The 26,389-nt window shown below is 39.5% G+C and overlaps 1 protein-coding gene across 8 annotated transcripts in view; it reads right to left on the reverse strand.

Moving 5' to 3' along the window:
* Positions 1–1,881: 1,881 nt before the first annotated feature.
* Positions 1,882–26,389, reverse strand: part of GPATCH2L (G-patch domain containing 2 like) — a 55,451-nt gene continuing 30,943 nt past the window's right edge. For 2 of the 8 annotated variants that reach the window (XR_012133748.1, XR_012133749.1), the window contains exons 8-11: positions 25,787–25,872; positions 25,599–25,672; positions 14,627–14,721; positions 6,673–6,717 (exon numbers count right to left, since the gene is read on the reverse strand). Coding sequence is in view for 4 of the 8 variants with exons in the window: in XM_017649998.3 (XP_017505487.1) it covers positions 6,557–6,717; positions 14,627–14,721; positions 25,787–25,872 (342 nt within the window). In the remaining 4 variants the exon portion in view is untranslated. Of the gene's footprint in view, positions 6,718–9,432; positions 9,544–10,426; positions 10,564–14,626; positions 14,722–25,598; positions 25,673–25,786; positions 25,873–26,389 lie in introns of all 8 variants that reach the window. The other 6 variants (XM_017649998.3, XM_017650009.3, XR_001851590.3 and 3 more) reach the window with 5 other exon arrangements.

Genomic DNA, 26,389 nt, shown 5'->3' on the forward strand with positions numbered 1-26,389 from the left:
CATTCCTATGTAATTGGTGTGTGGTTCAGTTGGGGGAATCAGGATTTTAAAAAGATCTCCCCAAGTGGTCCTAATGCACAGGCAGGGTTAAAAACCACTGCTTCAATGGACTGAGAATTAATGGACAGAAACTACAACATATTGGGCAGGCCAGGTACTTTTAAGAAGTGAGAAAGGGTGTATGTGAATGTGTACAAGTGGGGGGTTCCTGTCTAATGCTCTATTATCTGTTAGGGGAGAGGAGACTGGTGGCTAAAGTAGAGAGAAGGTGGAGGAAGAAAGGGTTTAAAATGGGCATAGCCTAGTAATAGCTGCTGACAACAGGTGGGAGGTTGAGTGAGATAAATATTAGAAGTAATCAAAGTGTCACCATTGATTTTGGGGTGGCAGGAGTTTGCATATTCATGACAATTTTCCATTGAGAAATACATGGCCCACGGGGAGAAGCAAGATGTGGAATCTATACATAGTGAAATGGGTTGAATTAAGTCTAAGCCACCAAGGCCATTTGTAAGTCCCCTGGTATTTTCCTTTTTCAATTAAAAACAGTTGAACGAGAGATCTGCAAGGGTCAGAACTCACTTCTAGAGAAAGAAAACACTAATTTTCAAAAATTACATCTTAAAAATCTTGTTAATATTCTACATTTCATAACACCTAATAACATAACATTTTTGGCCAGAAGTACATTTAACTAGTTTTCAAGATGGAGAGAAAAACTGCGTGGTGTTTCAAAAGACCACAAAAAAATTAATTTTTAAAAAAATATTGTGTATTACATTTTGAAACCTTAAAAAAACTTTCTGGCTGGAGAGAGACCATCCCTTCCAGAGCTTTCTGATTCTTAGAAATAGCAAAGGACTCAGCTAGCAGCATGTTTTTGATGTGTAACCTAACCAGGTATGATGAACCCATATTCCCTTTCTAGCCAGCCTGTACACCCCAGGAAGCAATCAGCCTAAGGCCAGGTACCAGGCAACTGGATACCACACTGTAGGCCCAAAGTCCTCAGAATTATTTAAAACTAGCCATTCCTAAACCATTCACCATGCCCTGCCTTGTTTTTCTGGAGGAAACCCCAGTTAAGGCTCAGGCCTCAACTTATCCCTTAGTCCTGTCTTCTGCCTCCTGACTCCAACCCAGTGTCCATCCTTTGGCTCTGCCTGGCAAGCTGCGTCTCTTATTCTACAGAAACTAGGAGTAACATTATAAATTTTTCTTTCAATGGCATTAACCTCTCCATGTTGTTACTTAGTCACCTTTCTAAAGACTGACCTGGGGACAAAACAACATGAACACCTGAGGAAATGATACTTAGCCACACATATTCCCAGAAAGAGAAAATTCAGGTTCACAAGCTTGAGTAACAAGTTAGGGCCCAGACCAATGCATACAAATAAAATCTTTAAAAAAAAAGGACATTATTTCATTTTAAAGCTTTAGAGTACCATATTCTGAAATGCTGAATTCATGACTCAGACAACAAAAAAATAAAACATGCTGTTGCTATTAGTGCCCATCTTCTGCAGAATCACTAGCTGAAATGTAAAACAAAGACAGTAGGGTATGATTAAGTGGGATCACTGAAAATTGATTTTTACATGCTCTGAAGTACTGAGATTGTCTTAGCAAAAGATTACCAATAACTAAACTTGTATTTATTACACACTATGTACCCAGGGTGATTTTTTTCTTCCAATTATTTCTTTCATTCTTGTGAGCCATACTTTAAAGTCTTCACCATTATGATGCTGGAAAATATGTGACATTTTCCCATGAAACCTACATGTACTGAACAAATTGAAAAATCATGGATGTAGTATCTTACACAAATGTTTTACTGTCAATTGTGAAAAATGACTGTCACTCACAGACTAAAAATTCATTCATATATTTTAATCCACTTTTAAAAGGTTGTTTCCATCCATCTAAATATGGCCTTGATGGCATCTTTTTTTCCACATCATCCTTTCTCAGTATTTCCAGGGGATCTTTCAGGAGCTTGAGGGAAAAAGTATGGGAAATAAAGACATTAACAGTTTCTACAAAGAATCATACACAAAACATCTCTACACTTAGGGAGGGAAATATAAGAGCACCTCAGACCTCAGGGGAACAGACACCAGCATATTAAAACGTTCCTTTGTAACCACAGCAGAGCCTGTAGGTCTCGGGTGATGGCACACCGGAGTCCCTGGAAGGCTTGTAGTGGCCTGCCAAGCCCCAGCCACAGGGCTTCTCACTCAGCAGGTTTGAGGGGGAGAACGTACTGATGCTGCTGGCCTGGGGACCCAGGCATCCGTCCTCAGCACCTTCCACTCTCTTCCCCTTGCTTTCCCACTTCTGGACCTTGCCAAGATTGTGGTCCTTCATGAATCTTTAGGATCTGCCTCATTCATCAATAACTGCTTAAAATTTTTATTCCCAAAATTTGGCAATTTTACCACAGTTTCTTATGTCTATTTGCAGTGGCAGAAAAATGTCTTCTTTTGACCCTAAGTTTGTTTTGCTGGACTTGTTAAAAACCTTGTAATCCACACTCTTCAGCAGTATCACTTGTCCTCCTTGTGTCTTTTTGGTGTCGCTGTTTCCAGGAATTTGACTTTTAGCTGTTTTGCAATCTTGACATAGGTGAAAGCATTTCTGGGCCACTTTAGGTTTAATGCTAACAGCAGAATTCACCGATGTCCTCACCTTTACCTTCTGTACCAGTTTTCTGATGGAGAAGGAACCCATACTGATGGCTGCTACCATCAGTAACTCCACTGTCATGACAGGAGTGGGAGATAAGGAAATACTGACAAGGAAAATGGGCGGCTCAAGCAGTAACAAAGGAAGCAGCTGACAGCAAGAGCAAACTGCCTCTCCCATCCCTCCCCCCAGCCCATGAACCACGACACACGCTGTAAGCTATACCCCCACTGAGACCACACCACAGCTGCCAGAGTAAGCCACTCTGTTCTCGTCCCAGCTCTGACAAGGTTCACCAGACATACAGAACACTGAATACAGCTTCTAATGCTGAGGTTTTTACATAGCCTTCTCCCCAGGCAACCAAAAGTGTACGGCTCAGAACTATGGTAATAAAGCCAAAATAAAACAAAGACCTGAAATGAATCATACATCACCAGGAATCTTTGCCTAGAGACAAACTGGAGAACCCATCACATCAGCAACGACAGGGCCAGCCCACCTCCTTCCCCGTGACACTCTAACTTATTCAGCTCTATGTGCCTTTCATGATTAACTCTGCCGCTTTACTTTGCAGTGTCAGAATTCCCAATGCTGTGGTCTAGATTGTGTGTCTGATTCCAAAACGCCATGATACGTCAGATTAATCTATTTGGGATTCATAAATAGTTTAATACCTGCCTGACATATGGAGTGCTACTTGGCAAGGGATGCCCTAAGCATAACAGATTAAGAAGCTTTATTTCAGCTTTCGGTCATTTTGCTGCCCACACAGGCTTGTTTGCATCCTGTTTCATAGTCCAGCAAAACAATGTCGTCTCAATTTTTAACTTCATTTGATTTCTAAAGAATTCAAGGTTAAATGTCACCTATTTATCAAGTATACACCACTCTACAAAGATATATTCTGTCTCTCCCAAATTTGGTGACACGTGAACAGCTACTAATTTCCTCTGCTGAATAGTTCTTCTTACCAAAAAGCAACACAAGAGTTTTGATACAAATGAAGTTGCATCTGAAAAATAATCACAAATTCCCTTAATCTCATAAGCAAAACTAATGTTAATGAATGATTCCCATTGAAGTCGATAATGTCTTAATTTCTGCCCTTTGTGGAAAATATACAAGATTAAGATTCAGGCAGGCAGACTGTAGCCAACGGAGAGAAATCAGAACCCTGAAATAAGTAAAAACTGGGAACTCAGCTCCAGTTACTTCTTTTGAGCAGACCAAATACATGTGAGCTCAAGGATTTTCCCCCAAGGAAGTCGGGCTATCAAAGTTTTTTCAGCAGATTACAAAACCCAAATTTGAAATTATCTTCTGTTGAAAGGTAACAGACTTTTCTTAACTTATGACATTCTACACTATGACATATTAAAAAGGAAATTTAAAATTTAAGATTGAAAATACATTCAGTTCTAGGGTTATGCTTCTGGAACGCATTCATACAGAAAACAAGCAAAATCAACTGGTTAATAATTCTGTAAGCATGCTCTTGCAGCAGCTTAAAATGAGGAGCACGATTTACAACCCTGTATTGCCAAGTATTTGTGTGTTTAGTGGCTATTTTCTTAGGCAATTAATTTTCTTCCCTACTTATTACAGGTAGATAATGACATTGTTGGGTGATCCCTGCTCAAAGTATTCAAAACATTTAGAAAAGCATACCCAAGAAACATGATAAATATTCATAACATACTGTTTTAAATATATGGATCTCAGAGTGACTCAGGTCTATCAATGAAAAACAAAAGATCATAGTCCAGAGCAGACAAAGTCTGAAAGTCTGGGATATTGGCACTCTCAGTGAATTTAGTCTTGGCTTGATAATGTGAATTTGCACAAGTCACTAAACTCTGTGACTGTTCTTGTCTCCGTAAAATGGTGGCAGTCACCTACCTTTACATCATAGAGATGTTTAAAATGCAAATAAAATTGTATAAATAGATTTTTTAAAATCACAGGTAGAAAAGTAACATGTCATGTTAACAGGTTTAGGTAACATATCATGAAAAAAAGATGCTACCCTAACTATGGGGGTCTCAAGAGGCAACAATCACAGGACCGATCTCTGCGTGAGCTACAGGCTTAGTGCATAGAAAATTATGCCCGTGGATTTCTCCCTTAAGTCCAACATGTTACATTAGAACTGTGTGCCTCAGGACACTGTGGGAACTAGGTGAGAGAGCACATAGTGCCATTTTACATACAGCAGACAGTTTATTTTCTAGGCTGCTATGGGTGCAGCCCAGAGGAAGGGAAGTAAACTCACTACTGCATGAGGAAGGGGTGACTCCCAGGGGTGCTGGGGTGGCTTTAGCACTACTCCTCACCCCAGTCTCCATCAGCCCCTCCCTCTGTCCTATGCTTTATTATTGACAATTGACATGTTCTTGGTTTTACATAAAGTACTATGTAAACTTAGTTTCAAGTCCCCCTTTCCAACTAGACTCATGTCAACAAGGAAATTCTGTAGCCATCACTGGTAAGGACAGTAAATTTTAAAGGGAATATGATAGAGCAGCCCACGACTGCATTCTGTATGAGAAAAGGGGACAACCACATTTCAGGGAAAGGAGACTGTCCCATTCAGCACCTATTTAAGCACAGAAAATACGCAGGAGCAGGAGAGACAGCTCCTCCAGAACATCATCAGAGCGGCAACACTTAGAAAACGATTCTTGTACATTTCAGAGTAAATGTACTCAGTTCAGACAGAAAAGGGCCCTTCTGTCAACCAAGCCCCTGAATGACAGACACTCTTGATAACACCTTTTTAGAAAGGTGGCTTTTCTCTGGCAGCTCTAGGCAATCACTTATTCCTCATTTTGACAAAGTAGCATCCAACTTCAGGCGTGGCTATATATATAACTCTACATGCAGCTGAGCCATCATAAACACACCAAGCATAAAGGCATGTCAAAAAGACATTTTTTCCTCCCCAAAGTATGGCCCCAAGAAGCCATTATTATAATAGAGTGTGAATTTCTGCTGGTTACTGACCTATAAATGAACAACAGAAGTCCCTAGTATATAAAGGTTTACACTGCCACAAGAAGTATTAAGACACAACCCACTATTTTAAGTTTGCTGTACATCTACACCATCTTCTTCACCACACCAATCTGTATATGTATGCACATATATATGTGTGTGTATATATATATATATATATATAAGGTCCTCTTTCAGTAGAACATGACCTTTGGAGATGAAGCAGAGCACAGTGCAGCTGCTGGCAATCCCATCAGACCAACCAGAGGGAGGGAAGAAGCCCCAAGGCCCCTGCCGCTGGTGTCTCTTCTGAGGCTCCAGATTGAGAATCTGGTGAACTTACCTTATTGGCACTCTGGTGAGTGAATGAAGACCAGACTCACAGGCAAGCTTTACCTTGTATAAACACAATTCCATACACAGGTCTTAACTCAGTGTTACAGCTGTCTGGAACTGGCTGCAAATTTGGGACTTCCTCAAATGATTATTAAAAGCACAAACAGTATGCAAAAGCAGTTCCTAGAGTTTCAAGAAAAAGACATACCTGCAAAAAAGCAACAGCTCTAAATGGAGCTGCAGGGAACTGTTGGGACAGCAATAATAGGGTAGCAAACAGAGCACAGGATGGCCTTTTCTTAAAAAAAATTGCTGCCCCAATATTTTAGTTAAAAAACAAACAAAGCAGCTTCCACAGCGTGATTTTCCAAGAGAAAGAGTCCACTGCTTTGTTTGAAGAGCAGTCAGTTCTGGAGGTGAAAGGACTGGGATGGCAATCAGGACATGCAGGACTCTGTAACACCGAGTGCGGTATGGGTCTGACACCCCCAGCCGGCTCCCGGGGTGAAGCCCTGCTCTCTAGCCCTGCTCTCTAGCTGTATCCAGGGCTCTTCTCCTGTGGCATTTTAAAAAACGTAGCTGCAGCTGAGTCAGTGGCTTTCTCTGAGGCAGAGGTCCGGGCCAACCACTCAGAGTTTGGAGATTTCTGGGCCTGTGATTCTGGTGTGATCGGTTCCATTGCATCCACGTGAACTGGCAAGGTTGTTACAACAACGGTGAGGAGGAAAAAAATCAAGGGGAGACAAATTAGAATGAGAGACACTCTAACACAAAATCTTAATCCTTCTGTTTAAAGCCCTATTAACCCAAGTGGCCACATACGGTTGCTTTTTCCTTACAAAAAAATTAAAGCAAGGAGTACCTCTCCACCTGAGAAAATGGGTTTAAGTGAACAAATGAATACATTCAGTATTACAAAATTATACTGCATAATTACCACTTCATAAGTACTTCCGTGCTAAACACTGCACTACGTAAATACTGCACACTTACAATCTTATTTCCTAATTCAACCCTTAGGTAGACACTGTCATTGCCATTTTCTGGGTCAGAAAACTGAGGCACATAGAGAGCAGATAAATTGTTCAGGGGCACAAAACAGCTGGCCAAGTAGCAAGATTCAAACTCAGATACTAGATTTCAAGCCCTTTGCTCTTTCTATCACACCCCCATTCCTCCAACATGACAGTGTCACCAATAGACAGTGCACAATAAAGAAAACAGTAGAAAAAATAACATCATTGGGCCAAGTGGTTTTCAACGAGGACACTAATGACACTCTGGACATGATAATCACTGCTTGTGCCAGGCTGTCCTGTGTATTTCAAGACACACTCTGGACCCCATCCACTGAATGCCAAAAGCACTTCCCAGTCATTGTGACCACCACACACTGTCCTGGCATTTCCAAATGCCCCCTGAGCAGAGTACCAATCACCATCGCACACACTCTGTTGAGAGTGAATATACACTAGAATATAGCAAAATCTAGGAAAGTTTCATTTTTACCCCATCACTCAGTAACTCCACTCCCAGAAATGTAACCTAGGCAGTAATTTTCAAATTGTGGGTCACAAAATCAATTTACTGGGTCATGATCAGTACTTTTTTTTTCTTAATGATAAGGGATAAAAAATATCAGAGTGCACCCAAGGATTTATTTCCAATTTACATATATACCCACATATATGTTCAAATATGAATTTCTTACTGTGAGTTACTGTAAAAAAAAATCTTTAAAGCTATTACTCTGTGGTACATATACAAGAGTTTCTTGAGGGTAGCAGCTTGCAAACATTTTGAAATCTCAACCACAGCAACAAGAAATACATTTGACATTACAACCCAAATATCCCTCCCTCTCTCTCTCACATACACATATACTCACACACACTCACTCATTCATACTTAACTGAAAACAAATTTCACAAAACTATACCTACCATTACCATAAAGTCATCAACCACAATGAAAAGAACCCTACCCTAGAAACTCTTGTTTTTGCCATATATTTCTTATTTTGGTAAAATACACATCAAATTTACCATTTCAATAATTTTAAAGTGTAACATTCAGCAGCATTAAGTACATTTATATTGTTGCACAACCATCATCACCATCCATCCATCTCCAGAACTTTTTTATCATCCCAAATGAAATTCTGTACCATGAAACATTAACTCTCCGTTTTCCTCCTTCCCCAGCCCTCATTCTATGTTCTGTCTCTATAAATTCAACTATTCTAGGTACCTCATATAACCATAATCATACAATATTTGTTCTGCTGTCTGCTATTTATTTCACTTAGCATATGTCTTCCTCCATAGTATGTAGCATTTGTCAAAATTTCATTCTGAATAATGAAGACTTTCAGGCTGAATAACATTCCATTGGATGTTTATACCTTATTTTGATCATCCAACAGTATACACTGGGTCGCCACTTTTTAGCTATTGCAAATAATGCTGCTAGGAATATGGGTGTACAAAGATCTGCTTGAATCCTTGTTTTCAATTCTTTTGGGTATTACCCAGAAGGAGAATCACTAGATCGTTTGATGTTTAAATTTCTGAGGACCTGCCATACTGTTTTCCATGACAGCTGTACAATTTTACATTCCCAGAAGCAAATCCTCTATTTCCTTCTCAGCACTTGTTGTTTCCTGGGCTTTTTTTTAAATACAGCCATCCCAAGGAGTGTGAAGTGGCCCAAGAAAAGCTTCTGCACATGTTCTCCCAGTGAACAATGCACTATTTTTCACAATAGTGTAAAACGGAATAAAATCCAAATGTTCATCAAGAATGTTTAGCTGTAGTATATTTATCATATTTGTACACTGGAATACCATATGTATGGCAGTAAAAAAAAAGGAATGGATTTTGGCAACCAGGAAAACACATGAATGCATCTTAAGAACATAACTGGGCAAAACTTAAGACTTTTAAAATATGACATTCCACTTACACAAGGCTCAAAAATGTGCATAACTAGACAACATATTGCTTAGAGATATATATGTCTGCTAAAACTATTTGAAAAAAAGGATGATAAATGATTAACAAAAAGATATATCAGGATAATGGTTATCTCGGAGGGAAATGGGAAGATTTTAAAGGTAACATTCTTTTTCTTAAAGTGAGTGGAGGGACCATGGATATTTGCTGTATCATTTCTCTTTACATCTTACATATCTTCTATAAGTGTTCTTTTATAGCCATTCAGTGTTTATTAGAAAAATTTTTTAACTTTAAAAACCATTTAAACTTTAAAAAGACTTTGTGTGCAGTGAGAATCTGCCCTATGACTCCTAAGACAAGGACCAGCTTAAAATGGAGTTACTGAATCTTATCACAGGGTTAGAAAAATATTGAGAATAACCTCTTTAACTTTAAGATTCTGTTCACTTACTCATACAACAGTGAGATCGTTCTGCAAGCCGAGTATTATTTTAGATGCTGGGGATACAGCAGTCAGCAAAACAAATAAAAATTCTGGCACCACTGGCCTGGTAAGCAGAATCTGCCATAAATAATAAACAGGTTAACTGCTGGGTACCCTTCTGACTGATGCTCTAAGGATACATGTCCTATCCCAGAGAGAGGAAGGTCAGCAAAGGCTTTTGGAATGAACAAAATAGTCAGGGCTCTAAATATATCATTTTATCATCCCAATTCTCCTTTACCTAAAGCCATGTGTTCACTTTTTGAAGGAATGGGATTTGTACACCAAGGGCTCTGATCTGCCATTTTGATGAAGAAAATCATCTCAAGGAAATGAAGTCTGGTTTTTACGTGAGTTCCTTATGTTTCTTATCGCTACAAAATCTCAAATGCTAGAGAAAACAACCCATTTTTTCTTGTCCAGTTACATTCTTTAAGATCACATACAGCAAATTCACTTTAGCATGAGGCACAGAGTTGCAGGGCATTCCCTGTTCCTGTGTATCAGACTTGAAAGCAGGTTCACACAGCTCCTCACTAAGGTCCAGGGGTGGCTCTCTACATCAGACACCTGCACATAACAAAGTTGCAAAGGGAAGAGGAGTGGGGACACAAAGGAGAAAATAAAGGTGCTACACTTTCAAGAAAGATCTACTTAATGACCCTATGAAAAGGTCCTTTTCCCTAGCCTTCTGTTAATACTAGAGCAAAAGACAAGGACGACATGCATGCTGCTACTTTCTGCTCTTCACCTCTCTAGCCTTGTTAGTATCTTTAAATTCAGTCCATTTCAACTCAAAACTTTCCAGCAGTGGAGGAGGGGAAAAGAGAAAAGATTTGTGGCTGCATGTTTAAGAAAGAAGCTGAATTCATCACAGTGACAGGGGAGAGTGTTGGCAGAGATCTGAGCTATTTATTCTTTTAGGAAAATCCTATAAAGAATGACACAAGGAAGCCTCTACCTGCAGTCTTGTTCATCACACTGGTGAAGAGTCCGATAACAGATGTATGCAGCACCGTGATTTAGTGCCAGGAGCTGGCCCCTGATGTGTATTAATACAGCGGCAAAGCGGAACGCACCTCTCTTCATCACTCATTTCTATAAAAGAGGTGGAATCCGAGATGGCCCGATGTTAGGCAGAGCAAGCCCATTTGTTCTCCTGACTGATGGTGTGGGCTCGGGCTATGTCCTTCACCTCCGTGGGGCACTCAGGTTGTGGGTAGGAAAAAAAAGGAAAATGTTCAGTGAAGCAGGCCTTAGTCAACAAGTGAGAGGAGTTGGGCTCAGCAAGGGAAATGTTCAGTGCTCAAGTCCTATTTAAGACCTCCTAGTATACTTTCCAGTTTAAATAAGGAATAAGGATTTTAAACTCTTCTGAACAGTTTTTCTTCTATAAACAATTAAAAGCTAGAAATAGAAGCTCGATATTAAGGAGAAAAACAAGAACTAAAAGATAAAGAAGGGAGATTGTGCTGTAATGCTTCCAATACCACAGACTGGATGAGGATCTGGGTTTTGATGTGAAGCCATCCTTGGGAATCAACTCTATCTTATATAAGACAGAACACCTGCAGTGTGTAAGAGGGCAGCTCTAGTGTCATGGGAAAACTGGTCTGACCTTGGCTTTGCAATTTATCGACATGTGACCTCTGGGACATGATTTAACCTCTCTTAAGTCTCAGCTTTCCCATGTGTAAATTGGAAATAAAAATAGCATGTACCTTCTATACAAGAAGATATGTCAAAGAAATAATCAATCCTCCCAAGTTTCCTTCATATGCTACATCTATAGCTTTTCTTCTTCCTTCCTAATTACAAACTTTAAATAGAATTCGTGCCTCATATCGAATTTACCGAGTATCATAATTCCTCCAGGTGGTAAAGATACCTCGAGACAAGTGCTGGGCATAGAAGCCACAGGGCATAAATCTGCAAAGAAGTAAAAAGCTAACCTTTGCAAACAATATGGCTTCTCTCTCACTTACCAACTTTACATTTCCCTGTATGGCCCCGGAAGATGACTGGTTAGCCAGAGACGGGTAAGATTCCTCAAGGGAGGAACAACCTAAGACAGGCACAGTCGCAGGGGGGCCATCAGGTGAGAATTTGGGGGTCAACAGAGGTGAGGCTCAGAACCTCACCCCCCCTGCTTTGAGAGAAATCTTCTGCATCCGTGGATGTCTTGCTGCCCTTGTCTAGCCTGGATTAATACTTAGTCCATAGGCACACACCTGATCATCTGATCATCTACATTTGCCTTCTTACAGCACTAAACTATGTTTTCTACCTTTATCTTGCATCTACCTACCACTTCAGCATTTTATTAAAAATAAAAATAATAATAATAATAGGAGAAATGTGGGATCAACATATAAATCAAGTACAAAAATCAAATGAATATTCATATTTGACCTGATGGTTTATAGGTCATATTGCATGATCAAAACCGAAAGTTTCTGTGATGACTGCCCTTGTACTGTTCACCATGTAAGAATTTATTCACTCTGTAAGAATTCGTTCACCATGTAAGAACTTGTTCGTTATGCTTCAGAAGATTGGAGACTGACGAGAATTAGGCTTGAGATGGATTAATGATTGTACATTGAGCATTGACCCCCCTATACTGAATTTTATTGTTGTTAACAACCATTTGATCAATAAATATGAGAGATGCCCTCTCAAAAAAAAAAAAAAAAAAAAAAATAGCATGTACCTTATAAAACTGTGCTACAGAGATTAAGTGAAATAATGCATACAAAGCATTCAGCTCAAGGCATGGCCATATGGAAATCACTAAAATACTTTTACTATAATCATCAACCTGTGTTAACATTGTCCAGTATGAACCATTATCAGGAAGCTGTTCCCAACAGCAGTTCAAAGAAGCTGATTTCAGAGTATGCTGAAACTTACTAAGCAGAGGTAGGGGGGAAGAATCCCCTATCTGTCTGAGGTCTAATCTTTATTAGCTATCAATTGCTCTGATCTATATGAATAATTTTCTGAAGAAAATTAAGTAACTTAAGATATACTCAGTTCCTTCATAATGAACTCACCATCATTAAGAAAACTACCTATCTGTAGTTACTTCTGATAGGTCCTTCAAACAGATATGACTTTTTTTATCCAAAGCAATTCACCCTAAATTATACTGAAATAACACAAAGGATTTCCTCTGATTACTAATTACATTTAACCATCTTTCCTTAACACCAAAGAAAATTATCTGCAGACATCCAATATTCTTGCATAAAAAGAAAAGTTACATATTTATGGTAGACATAAATATACAACTATCCTCCTCTTTTTCATTTCAGGATAACATATAGTAAAGTGCACAAAATCACAAATGTACAGCTCAATGGATCCTTATGTATGTATATTTCCACAAAATCCCCACCTCATCCATGATATAGAGCATTCCCAGCATTCCAGAAGAGTATGTCCTGTCCTGGTCAGTATCCCCACCACAGATCACCAGTATTTTGGTTTCTTCCAACTGGTTTTGCCCAGAAAATTAAAAGGTTTTAACTTGAAAACTGTTTTTTTAACTAGAAATTTCATGATAGGTAAAATATTAGTACTCAACTACACGTAAAAACAGTTGAGATTGTATTATACAGTATACCAAATAAGAAAGGACATAAATCCATGTGGCTCTTTGGCTACTGACCAAACTGCCACCCTGACTGGATTTTCATTAACACAGACCTAATTTCCTGTCTGTGTTAAACAAAAGCCCAAATGACTAAGGATTGCTGATAGTGGAATACGGGGACTCACACACAAGAAAGCCATGTGATACAGTGAAAAGGCTTGGACTTCAGGGTCAGAGAGAAATAGGTTTGAATGCTTAAAATACGTATGACCTTCTATACAGAAAAGGACACCATCAGCAGAACAAAAAGGCATCCTAGAGTATGGGAGAATATATTCGTCAATGACTCATCTGATAAGGGGTTACACACCCAAAATATATAAAGAACTCATACGCCTCAACACCCAAAAAACAAATAACCCAATCAAAAAATGGGCAGAGGATCTGAACAGACATTTCTCCAAAGAAATACAAATGGCCAACAGGCACATGAAAAGATGCTCCACACTGCTAACCATCAGAGAAATGCAAATCAAAACCACAATGAGATATCACCTCACACCTGCTAGAACGGCCACTATCCAAAAGACAAGAAATAACATATGTTGGCGAGGATGCAGAGAAACGGGAACCCTCCTATACTGTTAGTGGGAATGGCAGTTGGTAGTGGCTGTGGAAAGCAGTATGGAGGTCCCTCAAGAACTAAAAACAGAAATACCATTGATCTCATAATCCCACTTCTAGGAATTTACCTGAAGAAAACAAAATCCCTGATTTGAAAAGACATATATATACACCCCTATGTTTATCACCATGCTATTTGCAATAGCCAAAATATGGAAGCAACCTAAGAGTCCATCAATAATAGATGAATGGATAAAGAAGAGGTGGTATACATACACAATGGAATTTTACTTAGCCATAAAAAGAAAAGAAAAATCCTGCCATTTGCAACAACATGGATTGGACCTAGAGGGTATTATCCTCAGTGAAATAAGCCAGGCAGAGAAAGGCAAATACCATATGATTTCACTTATTTGTGGAATATAAAAACAAAGCAAAACAGAAGGAACAAAACAGCAGTAGAGTCATAGACACCGAGAAGGGACTAGCAGTAACCAGACGGGAAGGGTTGGGGCGGGTCAGTGGTGGGGAGAGAGTGAGGAGGATAAAGGGGAGCAATAATTCACAATCATAATATAAGGTGGTCATGGGGACGGTAGTACAGCATGGAGAATGCAGTTAATGATTCTGTAACATCTTTTTACATTGATAGATAGTAACCGCACTAGAGGAGGTGAGGATTTGATAATGTGGGTAACTACTGAACCACTGTTATACATCTGAAACCAACATAAGATTGTATTATCAATGACACTTTAATAGAAAAAATTTATACATGCATGACCTTAGGCAAATTACTTCTCATATTCTCAGTTTTCCCATGTAAAGTGGGAAAAAAACGACCTACCATATCACAAAGGTCATATGAAAAGGTATATAAAACATGGAATTTAGTGCCTAATACACAGCAGGTGCTCAAGGAATGATAATGTCAAGTACCTGCACTTGGGCTAGAAAGAGATGCTGTTGCCACAGGTTTCCGTTTCCTCTTGATGTCACGTGAACATGGGGGTCCCAAGTGTATGTTTGCCTGTCTGCAGACATGAGAAAGAAAAAATATTGTTTCAATTTAGTAATTCTTATTGTAAGACATGTTCAGCCCCGATGAAACCCTTGACCCATTAGAGACACCCACTAACAAAATGTGCAGCAGCCTTTGCAATCACGTGTCAGTACAAGATTATTCAGAACTAATCATAACTCACTCTTTACATACAATGTATATCCATTCTAAACTTTTACCTGATTTCAGAATAGCAGGCATTCAAGATTAACTTCAATAAATATGTTTCATTACATGCTGTTTTCTGCACAATTATTTTTCATAAAAACTGTAACTGTAATTGTTCCAAACTCACTAATGAAATACATACTCCCAAGTGGTAATATATTAAAAAATTTAATGCTGTATTAATACAGGTATTCGCACAGAATTTTAATAAAAAATTTAACCCTTCTATCACTATAAATCTAGATTCTGAATAGTGTCTGTATTGCAAGTTATGCAAGTTTGGTTTCTACGATTTTATAAGTATGTTAATTATGAGCTAATAATATGTTCATCTAAATATTCAGCTTATTTTTTTTTTTTTAAGTGAGAGCTTCAAAGCTAAAAGAGGAAATGATTCTATGAAAGACAATGGACTGAACACTGAAGTAGCTGGTATGCTATTTTAGCTACCCACTTCCTCTTTCTTCTCAAACTAGGCAGATCCTACCTCTGATTAGGGACCAAGTTGAGTCTCACTTTTACACAAAACTTTCCCTGACCAGTCAAGGCTTTATTTACCATGAATCATTATATAACTGGTGTACATAAATCTTGTTTCCCTAGAGAGGCTTAATTTCCTAGAGAACAGGGACCATATTTATACTTCTTTCATAATTTTCCAGTGACTACCAACCTCAGCATAGGCATGTAGCTGACTGTCATTACATGTATCTGATGATTAGAGCTGATATGAATGAATAAAAGTTGTAAAAACCAAATGACTAATTGTACACCTAAAAGTGGTTAAAATGGTAAATTTTGTGTTATGTATAATTTACCATAACTTTAAAAAAAATAGCCATATATAACATTTAAAAAGGAATTTAGTAAAATTATACCAGATGAACTCCCAATTGGTAGTCCTACTTGGGGATCAGGTCTTGTGGTTTAATAATCTTAAAATTGGAGCCACAGTCAAATTTAAGAGAACCTCGTTAACTAGGCACCAAAACAACAGCTGAATGGACAAATTTCCCTATTCAGAGGGCCCCCAATCTAGCAACTCCCACAGTTTAAAGCATGCATATACACACTTGTTTTCTCTAAATGGCAAAAGCCTAAGAGTCAATTCAATTTATAAACAAGAAGATAAGAATTTAGCTGACATCACAAGAAATTTTTTAGAATGCAAAGAACACTACAAGCACATTTACAATGTAAAGTTGGTGGTTTGTAAAATTCCACCCAAGTCACCTTTTATTGAAACTCTCATCTATATGGAAAGAGTTAAATTAATAAGTACCTTGTGAATAGTTCATCCCAAACCTCCAAAGTGAAACTTAAGTATAAATGTGTAAAGCAGGGAAAACAATTCATTTTTCATACCTTACCTAAGCCCTGGCAATAAGTCTAAATCAACGTGCTGATTTAATAATAAAAAACCCAGATGACAGAATGTTAAATAAAGGAAGACAGCCTTCGGTCTAAAGGAAAAGGTGGTAATTCCCTTGAAGCCAAAAACATAGACAGAAAAGAATGTGACATTACAAGATTTTGTTTTTGTCAAAACAGAGAAATGTACAGGAGAGAGCTTCTATCTTTTCCACAAACAAGGTACTTGAGTGCATAAAGACCCAAACTCAAACTGTCTAAGCACTTTGCTCTATTCCAATCATGCTTCCCCTAAAGTACTTCAGAAAGGGGAATGAGTCAAAGGGTCACCATTTATATTCAAGCTCCTTTCTTCTTTACCTTAAGCCCATTAAAGGGCTCTCCAAAACTTCTGATTAAATGTTAACATAATGTTTTCAAATTAAACTATGTTATTGGATGCAACAGTGCTTACCCTTGAGCTGTGGAGTGTGGGGAAGAAAGGACAGTGACTAGAAAAGGCACAAGGGGATTCTGGGATTCTTCCTGGTAATGTTCTGTTTCTGATTCTAGATGCTGGTTACTTGGATATGACTTCATGAAAATTCACTGAATGTACATTTCTTGTACACTTCCCTGCATGTGTATTATCCTTCAATAAAAACACTGCCTCTTCAAGATCAATACTGACCAAATGCTGAGTTCTACAAAACAGATACAAAGTGAAAAGCATAAGAAAAATATTCAAAAGGGTTCTAAAATATTAATTCTCAGAGTTATCAACTAGGGCCAAACTAAGTAACTACTTCCTTTTATTTACATACCATCCATCATTTTCATAGTTTTTGCATGTTTGATACATGTCTGTAAGATGGGTAAGAACACATATTATCACTCCTTTATGGACCTAGTCAGTAACAATTATCTCACATTTTCAAGAAAAGGAATGACACATTTTGGAGTAAAAAGATGAAATCATGTACCAAAATGTTTAAATTTTTAACCATTTAAAATGGAAATATGGGCAGTTCTTCAAATGCTTATTTATTTTAGTAAAATGAAAGGAAGTATTACTTATCACTATGCACATAGTTTCGTACACTGCACGATATTCTTTCTATATGTCCTTAGGGGTCTGCTGTGGATGTAAAGGTTCAGTTGTCCTTATGATGCCCTGCCCTCTGGGCCATGGTTCTTGGATCCCACTCTCCCCTGCTCAGCGATGTTAAGGGCTTCAAGGTTAATTGTCCCTACATTAAATGACCCCCAACTGCTGAGCCTCGAGCCATTACTCCTCTCTGCAGTAAATGATCTACTTCTACCACCCCATTCTCACTAATGGTTACCTTGCAACATCCTAAATCCTTCAAATTTTGTAAATTCCACTGGTTGTAATTTAGGAAAGAACTGCAGGTTTTCCAAGGAGCCCAAGTAATAAAGCTTATTAAGTCAATTGCCTTATTTTGTTATAAGAGTATGTTTTGTGTGGACTACTTCCTTTCTACTCAGTGGTTTCTGCGCTGCTTTCTTTCATTGTGCACCTGGTTGTTACTGAGCCCTGGGGGTACGGGAGAGAACACAACAGTCTCTTCCTAAAGAACCTTATAGCCGCCTAGTTCTATTTCCAGCTGCACAGCTTCTCTAGTTCCAGAATCTGGATAAAAGAGAAACTGAGGCAGGGATAAAGAGAAGTCATGTTCAATTCCTAAAACTCAGTTTAAGGCTCCTTCCCTCTTAAAATATTTCTCTTAAGACTATTTCCAAGTTGGAGAGCTATTTCATAAGAGGTAGAGTAACAGTACATTAGGTCTGAGTTCAGGAGGGGTATTTTTTCTCCCTATGTCCCTTCCTAGTAAAGATCTGGGGAAGGAGGAAGAGAAGCAGTCAAATTACTACAGACATTTTCCTTCTTTTCATCTTTAAGTGAACACTGGTAATGAGAGGGTTTGCAGCTTGGGAAAATCTGTTTTTCCCTGTGAGGGCCCCATCTGCTTGGGAAGAACCTGAGAGGACAACGAAGGAAGAGGGCCCAGAAGGAGCCTAGGAACAGGGAAGAGGGGCAAACTGGGTGCTTGGAGCAGGACAATTTAAAGGGGACAGGCAATGGAGCCCGCCACACGGTACAGAACATTCAGAACATTAGGACAGCCCTGTCCAGGAGGAAAGAATGATTTGTGTAGGGCTGGAAGGGCCCCTGGCATTATTTTGGGGAACCTCAGCATGGGGGCAGGCAACTGCTGCAGCCTCAACTTCCTATTCAAGAGCAACTCCAATTCTTTGCTTATCCCAAGATAATCCCAGGTCAGTATTGTAGACATAAGAATTAGGAAAAAGGAAGGAAAAATGAAGAGACTGACCCCCCTCCTCCATATTGTTGGAGTCTTTAACCCCCTCGGCTCCCTTTCTTTTCAATGTGTATTTCCTTAGTCTGTGTTATTTTATTCTGACAGTACCACTGTCTCCTCACAGATAAAAACTGAAACGGGCAACACACAAGAAAAGCATCGCCCAGGACAGGGAAAGAGTCTGAGCTTCTCCTTCCCACTAATGCACTGGACCCCCTCCCTATTAGGTAGAAAAGGTAGAAGATTTAACTAGATTTTTAAGAACTTTTTAAAGAGCAGTATACAGTTGTTCTTGTGCTGCAAACCATGTATTCCATGTGAGGGAGGGGGCCCTTTAACTAGGCAGGGTGCAAAAAAAGCTAGAAATCAGGTAAGCTGACGTCTCTACCAACTTCAACTTCCTTCTCAATTGGAGTAGCAATGGTTACCAGAATCACATAAGGAGCTCTCACAAAACACCCCCCCCCTCCAAACAAGCTGGGGTAGGAGAATAATCAGTAATAAGTTTATTTTTATGTTTAATATGAAATTTCTCCTCAGGAAGTTCTGATAAGCTTCTACCTACTGTGAAAGTCACCGAGTTAAAAAATATATATACCAAATTTCCATAGCCAAGCTGGTCAATAAACAAGATCTAAATATTTAACTTAAAGAAAAACAGAATGATGAAATGAATATAAATTTAGATAAAAATATTGTTCCCCAGCATACCAGCAATTAACCTAGAGAAAAGACAGGTGCTACATGTTCCACTTCATCTGATGGAGGATGCAATATCCTTCGGGCACTACTTCCTCCACAGCATGAGCGCTGCGGCAGTATGTCCCCTAAAAGCATTACACTAAGGGGCAATTTGCAGAAAAGAATTGATGGGGGCAGAAATCGGCACTCAAAGCATTAAAGAACTCGTTAGAAATTCTTACTTCAGGAAAAGTCACTAAATTCATTTCATAAATGTGAAGGTGAGTGCTGAAGATTAACCATTAATTCAAAGAGTACTATGTACATCCACACATGAACACATTTCTATTTTATTTTTTTACTGCAGGTAACTGCAAGATCAGGTGAGTTCTTAAACTGCTGTGTTACTTAGGAAACTGGGTAGATCACTATGTCCCTGGGGCAGGAATGTACTTTGAGGGGGAAAAAAGTTACTTTGAGAAAAACATTATGCATGTTTAATAGAACCAATGTTGGCTAAAAAAATAACTGAAGTGACTGTTTAGATTTCAAACAAAGATGTTTAGACTCACTCCAAAACAGAAAAAACAGTCTATCTGCCAATGGCAAGCTAATTTAAGAAATAGTTCACCTTCAAAAATCACTCATTTAAAAAACCCACTGAAAAGTTCACTTTTTCTATGCAATAAAAATAAAATATACAGTGAAAAAGAACTTGTTTGCTGTAATTTTTCTTAAACATGTACAAATAAGTAACATCAGGAAAAAATTACTGATATTTCTAAGGACCAAAGGATATATACAGCATGTATTCCAATTAGGCTCCTTAATTACTATCTCAATTCTTTTTAACAAAAACTGAGGGAGGCCTACCCTGTGTAAAACACTATGCTGGATGCAGAAGCGTACATACACAATGACTGAGCTGAAGGCCTGTCGGTGGGAGCCCACAACACAGTGAGGAAGGCCAATACGTACTGAACTAATAGCTACAAGACACTGGGCTGTAATCAAGGGACTAGCAAAGTGCTAGGGTAAAGTAAGGGACAGAGGTTTAAATCTAGGGAAGTAGAGACCCCCTTCCTCAACATGTGACTTTACCTTCAGGATTAACTGACATTTGTTAAATACCCAGTATGGGAAGTATTTCCACAGACATACACACAGGAAAGGACCAGGTCTATGCCACTAGAAGCAGCTGGGGAGAGAAAACCACTTCACAATGACAGGAAACGAAGGTTTATCTAATAGGAAGTAATCCTGGCAATTCTACTATTGTTTTCACTCAAACCTAACCCTCAACAGTCTGAACAACCTGCTCCCTAGTACCTGAAAATTCTCCACAATCTACTTCCCTTGGCTAGGCCAAGGGTGGCTTACCATGAAACTGTTTCATGACACCCACAGGAGCAGAACAGTTTCACATCAGTTGGAAAGACAGGTGTATTACAATGGCAAAACAGAAACAAAATGCTGTCATCACTCCACTTGGGCAGCATGATGCCAGCCAGCTTGAAAGCTGCTGTAAACAAGCCCATCCAATGGAGGACAAAAGATCCAAGAACTGTGTACTACACAATGGGGAGTTCCAGTAGGATTGGGTAGTCTTAGGGACAACATTATAGCAGGAGCATTTCCTCCCACATGGCCAAAACTAAGGCACCAAGGAAGTAAGCAAGAGCTGCTGTGCACCGCAGCACCCCCAACAGACACAGGCCTCACAAAAGGTTCTCTCCCCCAAGCCCTGAGGTAAAACCCGGGGCTGTTTACTGTGGCTCCAAAGGTCAAAATTAATAGCAGGAATTGAGTCTGCTTCTTGCTCTTTGAAACTCCTTGTCAAGTGGCACAGCCAGCTGGGCACACAACTCTGATATGCAGATCATAACGTTTGTGAACAGATAAAATGAATTACAATGAGCACAGCCTATCATATTTCAACTCTCTAACGGGCAGGAAGGTTTCTCTGTTTCACTCAAACACTGTCCAAACGCCTCCTTTTATAGTCCATTTGAGGCCATTTAAGCACCTCAAGAATCTGTACTACATCTCATTAGCAAAATGACTTGGGAGCCAACTCAAAGTTTGTATAACTGCAATTATCTGAAGGACAGGATAGTGTACTAATTATATAACAAAAATAATTATTAGCTACCAGTATGCTAAATATTCAAATACATTATTTTCATTTTGGTCCCATTAGCCCAAAAAATATTGATACTTCCATTTTAAAGAAAGAAATCAAGGTATGGGAGGTAAGTCATTTGCCCAGGTAAAGCAAAGATTCTTACCTAGGTCTGCCTCACACTAAGATCTGCTAATATGAGATTAAGAACTTGAAGGCTGAATAAATGGAAGTGGTGATGATACATTACCAAATCACCACCCAAAACAGAGAAAAGGGCAGGAGAGCTGAAGAGACACTCAGAAACTGTCTCTGGTGACTTGGGCCTCATAGAGATGTAGCAACTGCTAAGTTCTAGTTACAGTTTTCTAAGGCAATAATGGTAAGAAAAGCTATCCTTCACAATCAATATATCTCTCATTTGGGGGAAAACTACCTGAAGCACAAGCTCCTTATTACCACTCTATGACTGGGTCCTTGACAGCAATACTACATTCTCCACCCGAACACCAATCACACCACCCACTGTTTGAGTGGAAGCAATTCTTAACACCAATACCTAGTGTTACTACTTGAGTGGCAACATCCCAATACTAGCAACCAAAATAATCAATCCAAAACAGCTGGTTTATGAATTTCATCCACGTGCCCTGCCAACTACCCAACTATCCACACACCCCACCCACCCCACACCCTCCCATTAACTAAGCACTATGTGCTGGGCTAGACCCTAACACTCTTCTTCACCTGCAGCAGTTCTCCAAAGCTGAGAGAAGTCCAGTGTCCCACCTCCCCAAAGAATCGTGCACACAATACCAAAGCACAGAGCTCATGCCAATTATGAAACGGGCAAATTACAAAGCATCAGTCATAAAACCATATGCATTTAAGGCAACAGTTCGTAGCCCTGGGTGCATATTAGAGTCACCTGGGAGCTTTACAATATTGCCAATCCCTAGGCCTCATCCAAGGCCAATTAAATCAGAATTTTGGGAGGTGGGGCTCAGCATGGATATATTTTTAAATATATAAGTACAAATGTATAATATATTCTCAAGTGATTCAAAAGTGCAGCCAGGGTTGAAAACCACCAAACTTAAGTATTTCTAGAGTGGTATTTCTGTAAACCTCTTAACCCACAAATCTATTAGTAGAACAAAGACCACAAAACTCCCTGTCTCTCATCCACTGCAGCTGCCATCTGGGCTATATTAAAATGATATATCAATTAAGTGTTCTCTTAAAATCATGAACCCACTTTTTCCTGTTTACAGCAATGAAATACTGAACAAGAGAGTACCTTGAGGTCACTCATCAGCCCCAGGGGCCCCTAGGCCTCACCCTGGGATGGAGCACAGTGTACGTGAGGAAGTGGGGAAGTGGTGGAGTCCACTCTCTCCTGCAGTTGAGTGTTTGCGGGAGTGGAACTGGCAGTGTCCAGGCAGGAAGCAGCCTCAACTCAGAAACCTGACAAGAGGAAACCTTCACAGTTCAGGCATGAGTATCAAACTCTTTGTGCTCTTAAAGGAGAGTAATTATAGGCATGCGAAAAAAGGGAAGCACTCCCCAAGGAACTCTTCCTCACATGCTTCCCAAGAGGCACAAGGGCCATTAAAAATTCCATGATGAAGAGGAAAAACAGCCTGGGAACAGCCAGGAGGCAATACAGCAAATTAATACACCAGCCCTCCTCAGGGAAAACTGTGATAAAACAGGAAACACTTCTCTCTTCGCAAAATAAAATTATACCACTAATGATAACATAGTCACCACACACACACACAAATCATTCTAATGATGGATGTGAAATTCCCAAGGCTGCCCAGATGCTTTGAAAGAAATCTTTTCCCACTACAAATAAAACAGAACAAGAAAAAGATAAAATTTCCATTCGAAACAGTTTTAATACAGTCATTCACCTGCCTCTTCCCTACCACCACCACACTAACATTCCTTTCCAGGTGCCAGGCTGTGTTAAATGGCCCACTTTTTGCAAAGCCCACCAGCCAGTTCTGAATCGGATCTTATCACCTGGCCACACTGGAGCTTGACAGCTCCTCCAGCACTGGCCCCTGACAGGCAGGAACCCTGTTATGTCAAAGGACAGACAGGGAGCCCTAAAGACTCCGTGTTTCATCAGACACATTTCCTAAAAACTGCACGGAGGTCACGTGTGCTGACCATTTCCCATAGAGTCATGGTTGCCAAACTTTATTGACTGTGCACCCTCATGAGTATATCTTGAGCAAGCACTCCTTAGGTATGTAACACATACAACATAAAATAAAAACATGTGCTACCAGACTAATGTACTGTTTGAAATAAATCTGTTTTAAGGTAAAATAATAAATAAATGTAAGCTTAAAAATTGTCTTCCCTTACCCCAAAGAAACTTCATGCATGCAGCCCACTTGGTATCCACTGTGCTGAGAATGATGTCTAAGGTATAATTGTCCACATTCTCTCATTAAAGCAATAAGCAGTATTTCCCTGGAGTTGAGTGCACCAAATGCACAGCCTAGACTTCCTTATGTTTCCAAGTCCAGCCACAAGCAGTGCCAGCAAGAGAATGAAGATAATGATGGGGATAATGAGATACACAAAGGAACAAGAAGCTGACACCTACTCCACCTAGGATGAGGCTTTAAAGGCAACAGGAAACCTGGTAAAAACATGGATACCGAACTCAGCACAGCACGGCTCTAGATGGCAGATGTAAAGGGAGGAGTGCAAATATTCCACTTGCAGCATATGACATGACATGGTGCTACTCCTACAGTCTCCACAACACAGTCATTATTTTATTTGGTATTTACACAAAAAGCTGGAAAATGCTTTCCTATGAATGAAGTCTTGTGTCTTTCAAGACAGCCTAAGCACCACCATCTCTAAGAAAACTCCCTTGAGCCTCTGAATTTAGAAAACCCTCCTCTGTGCTTCATATCATTCTGGTACACACCTCTATGCATTTGTCATTCCATATTGAAATTGTGCATTTCCACACCTGACTTTCTCAAGAAAATACAAGCTCCTTGAATGTAGTACCGAAACAAAGAGTCTGGCACATAGTAGGGAGTCAGCAAATGCTGAATGAATCCGTGATGAGTAAACAGAATGCTACTGACAAACAGGCTTTATAGAAATAGTTTACTTATCATCCCACAATTTCCTTAGTAACACCATTTGTGATGGTCTCTTTTCAAAAGACTTTCCCATTGAAATACTGCTCCAACAGAAGGTCTGGCAGCAGGCTATGGGGCACAGTTTATTATTACAGCCCACAGCAGAAGTTCTAACTGTATCCATGGAAGGATGACTTCTTTGTGCCACTTGCACCCCACATCTATGAACATATCCACATAATAATGTATTAGGCAGAAAAAATCATCAGAACCTTCAAAAGAAATTCGTGTCACTAGAAATAATAAAAGTTCTATGATTTAGCCTATTAGTTGTCCTTTTGTGCAAAACCCAACTGGAGGATGCTACTATTAAAATTGTATTTACTTCCCATGTCACCTAACTTAAGAGAAATTATGTGGAGAGGCATAGCACTCATTCTGCTATACAGGCACAGGGTTCATTCTGACAGATATATGCTGAAGGTCTGCCAAGTGCTGGACACTGTTCGGTGCCGGGGATTACCAGGGAACAAGACAAGATCCCTGCACTTTGTGGCTTACTTTCTAGTGAGAGAGACAGGGGGAAAACGTAGGGGGAGGTGGGGGCCCAATAAGCTACTTCATTACAGACTATGATAAAAGCTCTAAAGGAAGGAAATAATGAGCAGAGAGTAGTGACAGTGGCCCCTTTAGATAGGGTAGTCTGAGAGGCCCTCCCAGAAGAGGTGAACCAAGTTGAGAGGCGAAGCAGTCACTCATGAGATGAGCTCTAAGACTGCAATCTAGACAAAGGGAACAAATGTGAAAGTCCAGAGGCAGGAAAGGGGTGTTATTTTCAAAGAACAAATTGCAGTTGAGCTGTCTGGCGCAGCTGGACCCTCCCCCAGCGAGGAGGAGGTACATGAAAGGAGACTGGACATGTAGGCAGAAGTCAGATTATGCAGGATGTTGCAGGTCATGGTAAAGACCATTAATAATGTTCTTTGAAGACAGAGCTTTAGGCAGAATATGAAATATGAGCCAGAAGACCTAGGTCAAAGTTGAGACTTAAATCACATACTAGCCATGTGTCCACAGGAAAGCTACTTCACGACTCTGCCTCAGTTTCTGCATCTGTAAAATACCAACTGACCTCTAAAGGTCATTGTGAAGATCAGATACTATGCAAACATACTTTATAATTTAAAAAGTGTTATGAAAAGGAAAATGGTATTGTCCAGAAGGAAAAAGCCACTGAAAGACAATTACCTGGCAGAGCAGTGTGCTGGTGAACATCTTCGATGAGAAGCATCAGCAAGGACATCCAGGGAGTAAAGGGGAGAAAGGGGATTAAACTGCAGGAATAAATGAGATTATTTTATTATGACATATGTGAAACAGACCTGATCCTAATGGGTTACTGGCTATTTGATTACCTTTCCCCTTTGACTGTCCAACTCTTTTGCCATACCACAGACATCACTCAATAAATTTGTGCATATTCAATACTGTACCTATTATGAATGCAGCATACCTGAGCTAGAACACCTCAAAAAAAGATCATTCCTTGGTAAATAAGAATTCTTCAAAAACTTCTGATATACGATAATTACTTAAATGGCAAAAGATGGTACTTTCTAATTGACATAATACGAACTTCACACCTATTAGATGTCAGCACTTGTTCCCAAGAAAACTATCATGGAATTACCTTGTTACTTCATTATCCTGGCAAATGAATAACTGGTTAGCACATACCAGTAGGAGTGTGGTGGAAAAAGAGCTACATTAAGAATTAGAGCACCTAACATTTAATTTCAGTCTACCACTGTTGCCATATATTCCAAATTACATAATTTCCTTGAGCTTTAC

The sequence above is a fragment of the Manis javanica genome, chromosome 8 (genome assembly GCF_040802235.1).
Source record: "Manis javanica isolate MJ-LG chromosome 8, MJ_LKY, whole genome shotgun sequence".
Lineage (NCBI taxonomy): Eukaryota > Metazoa > Chordata > Mammalia > Pholidota > Manidae > Manis > Manis javanica.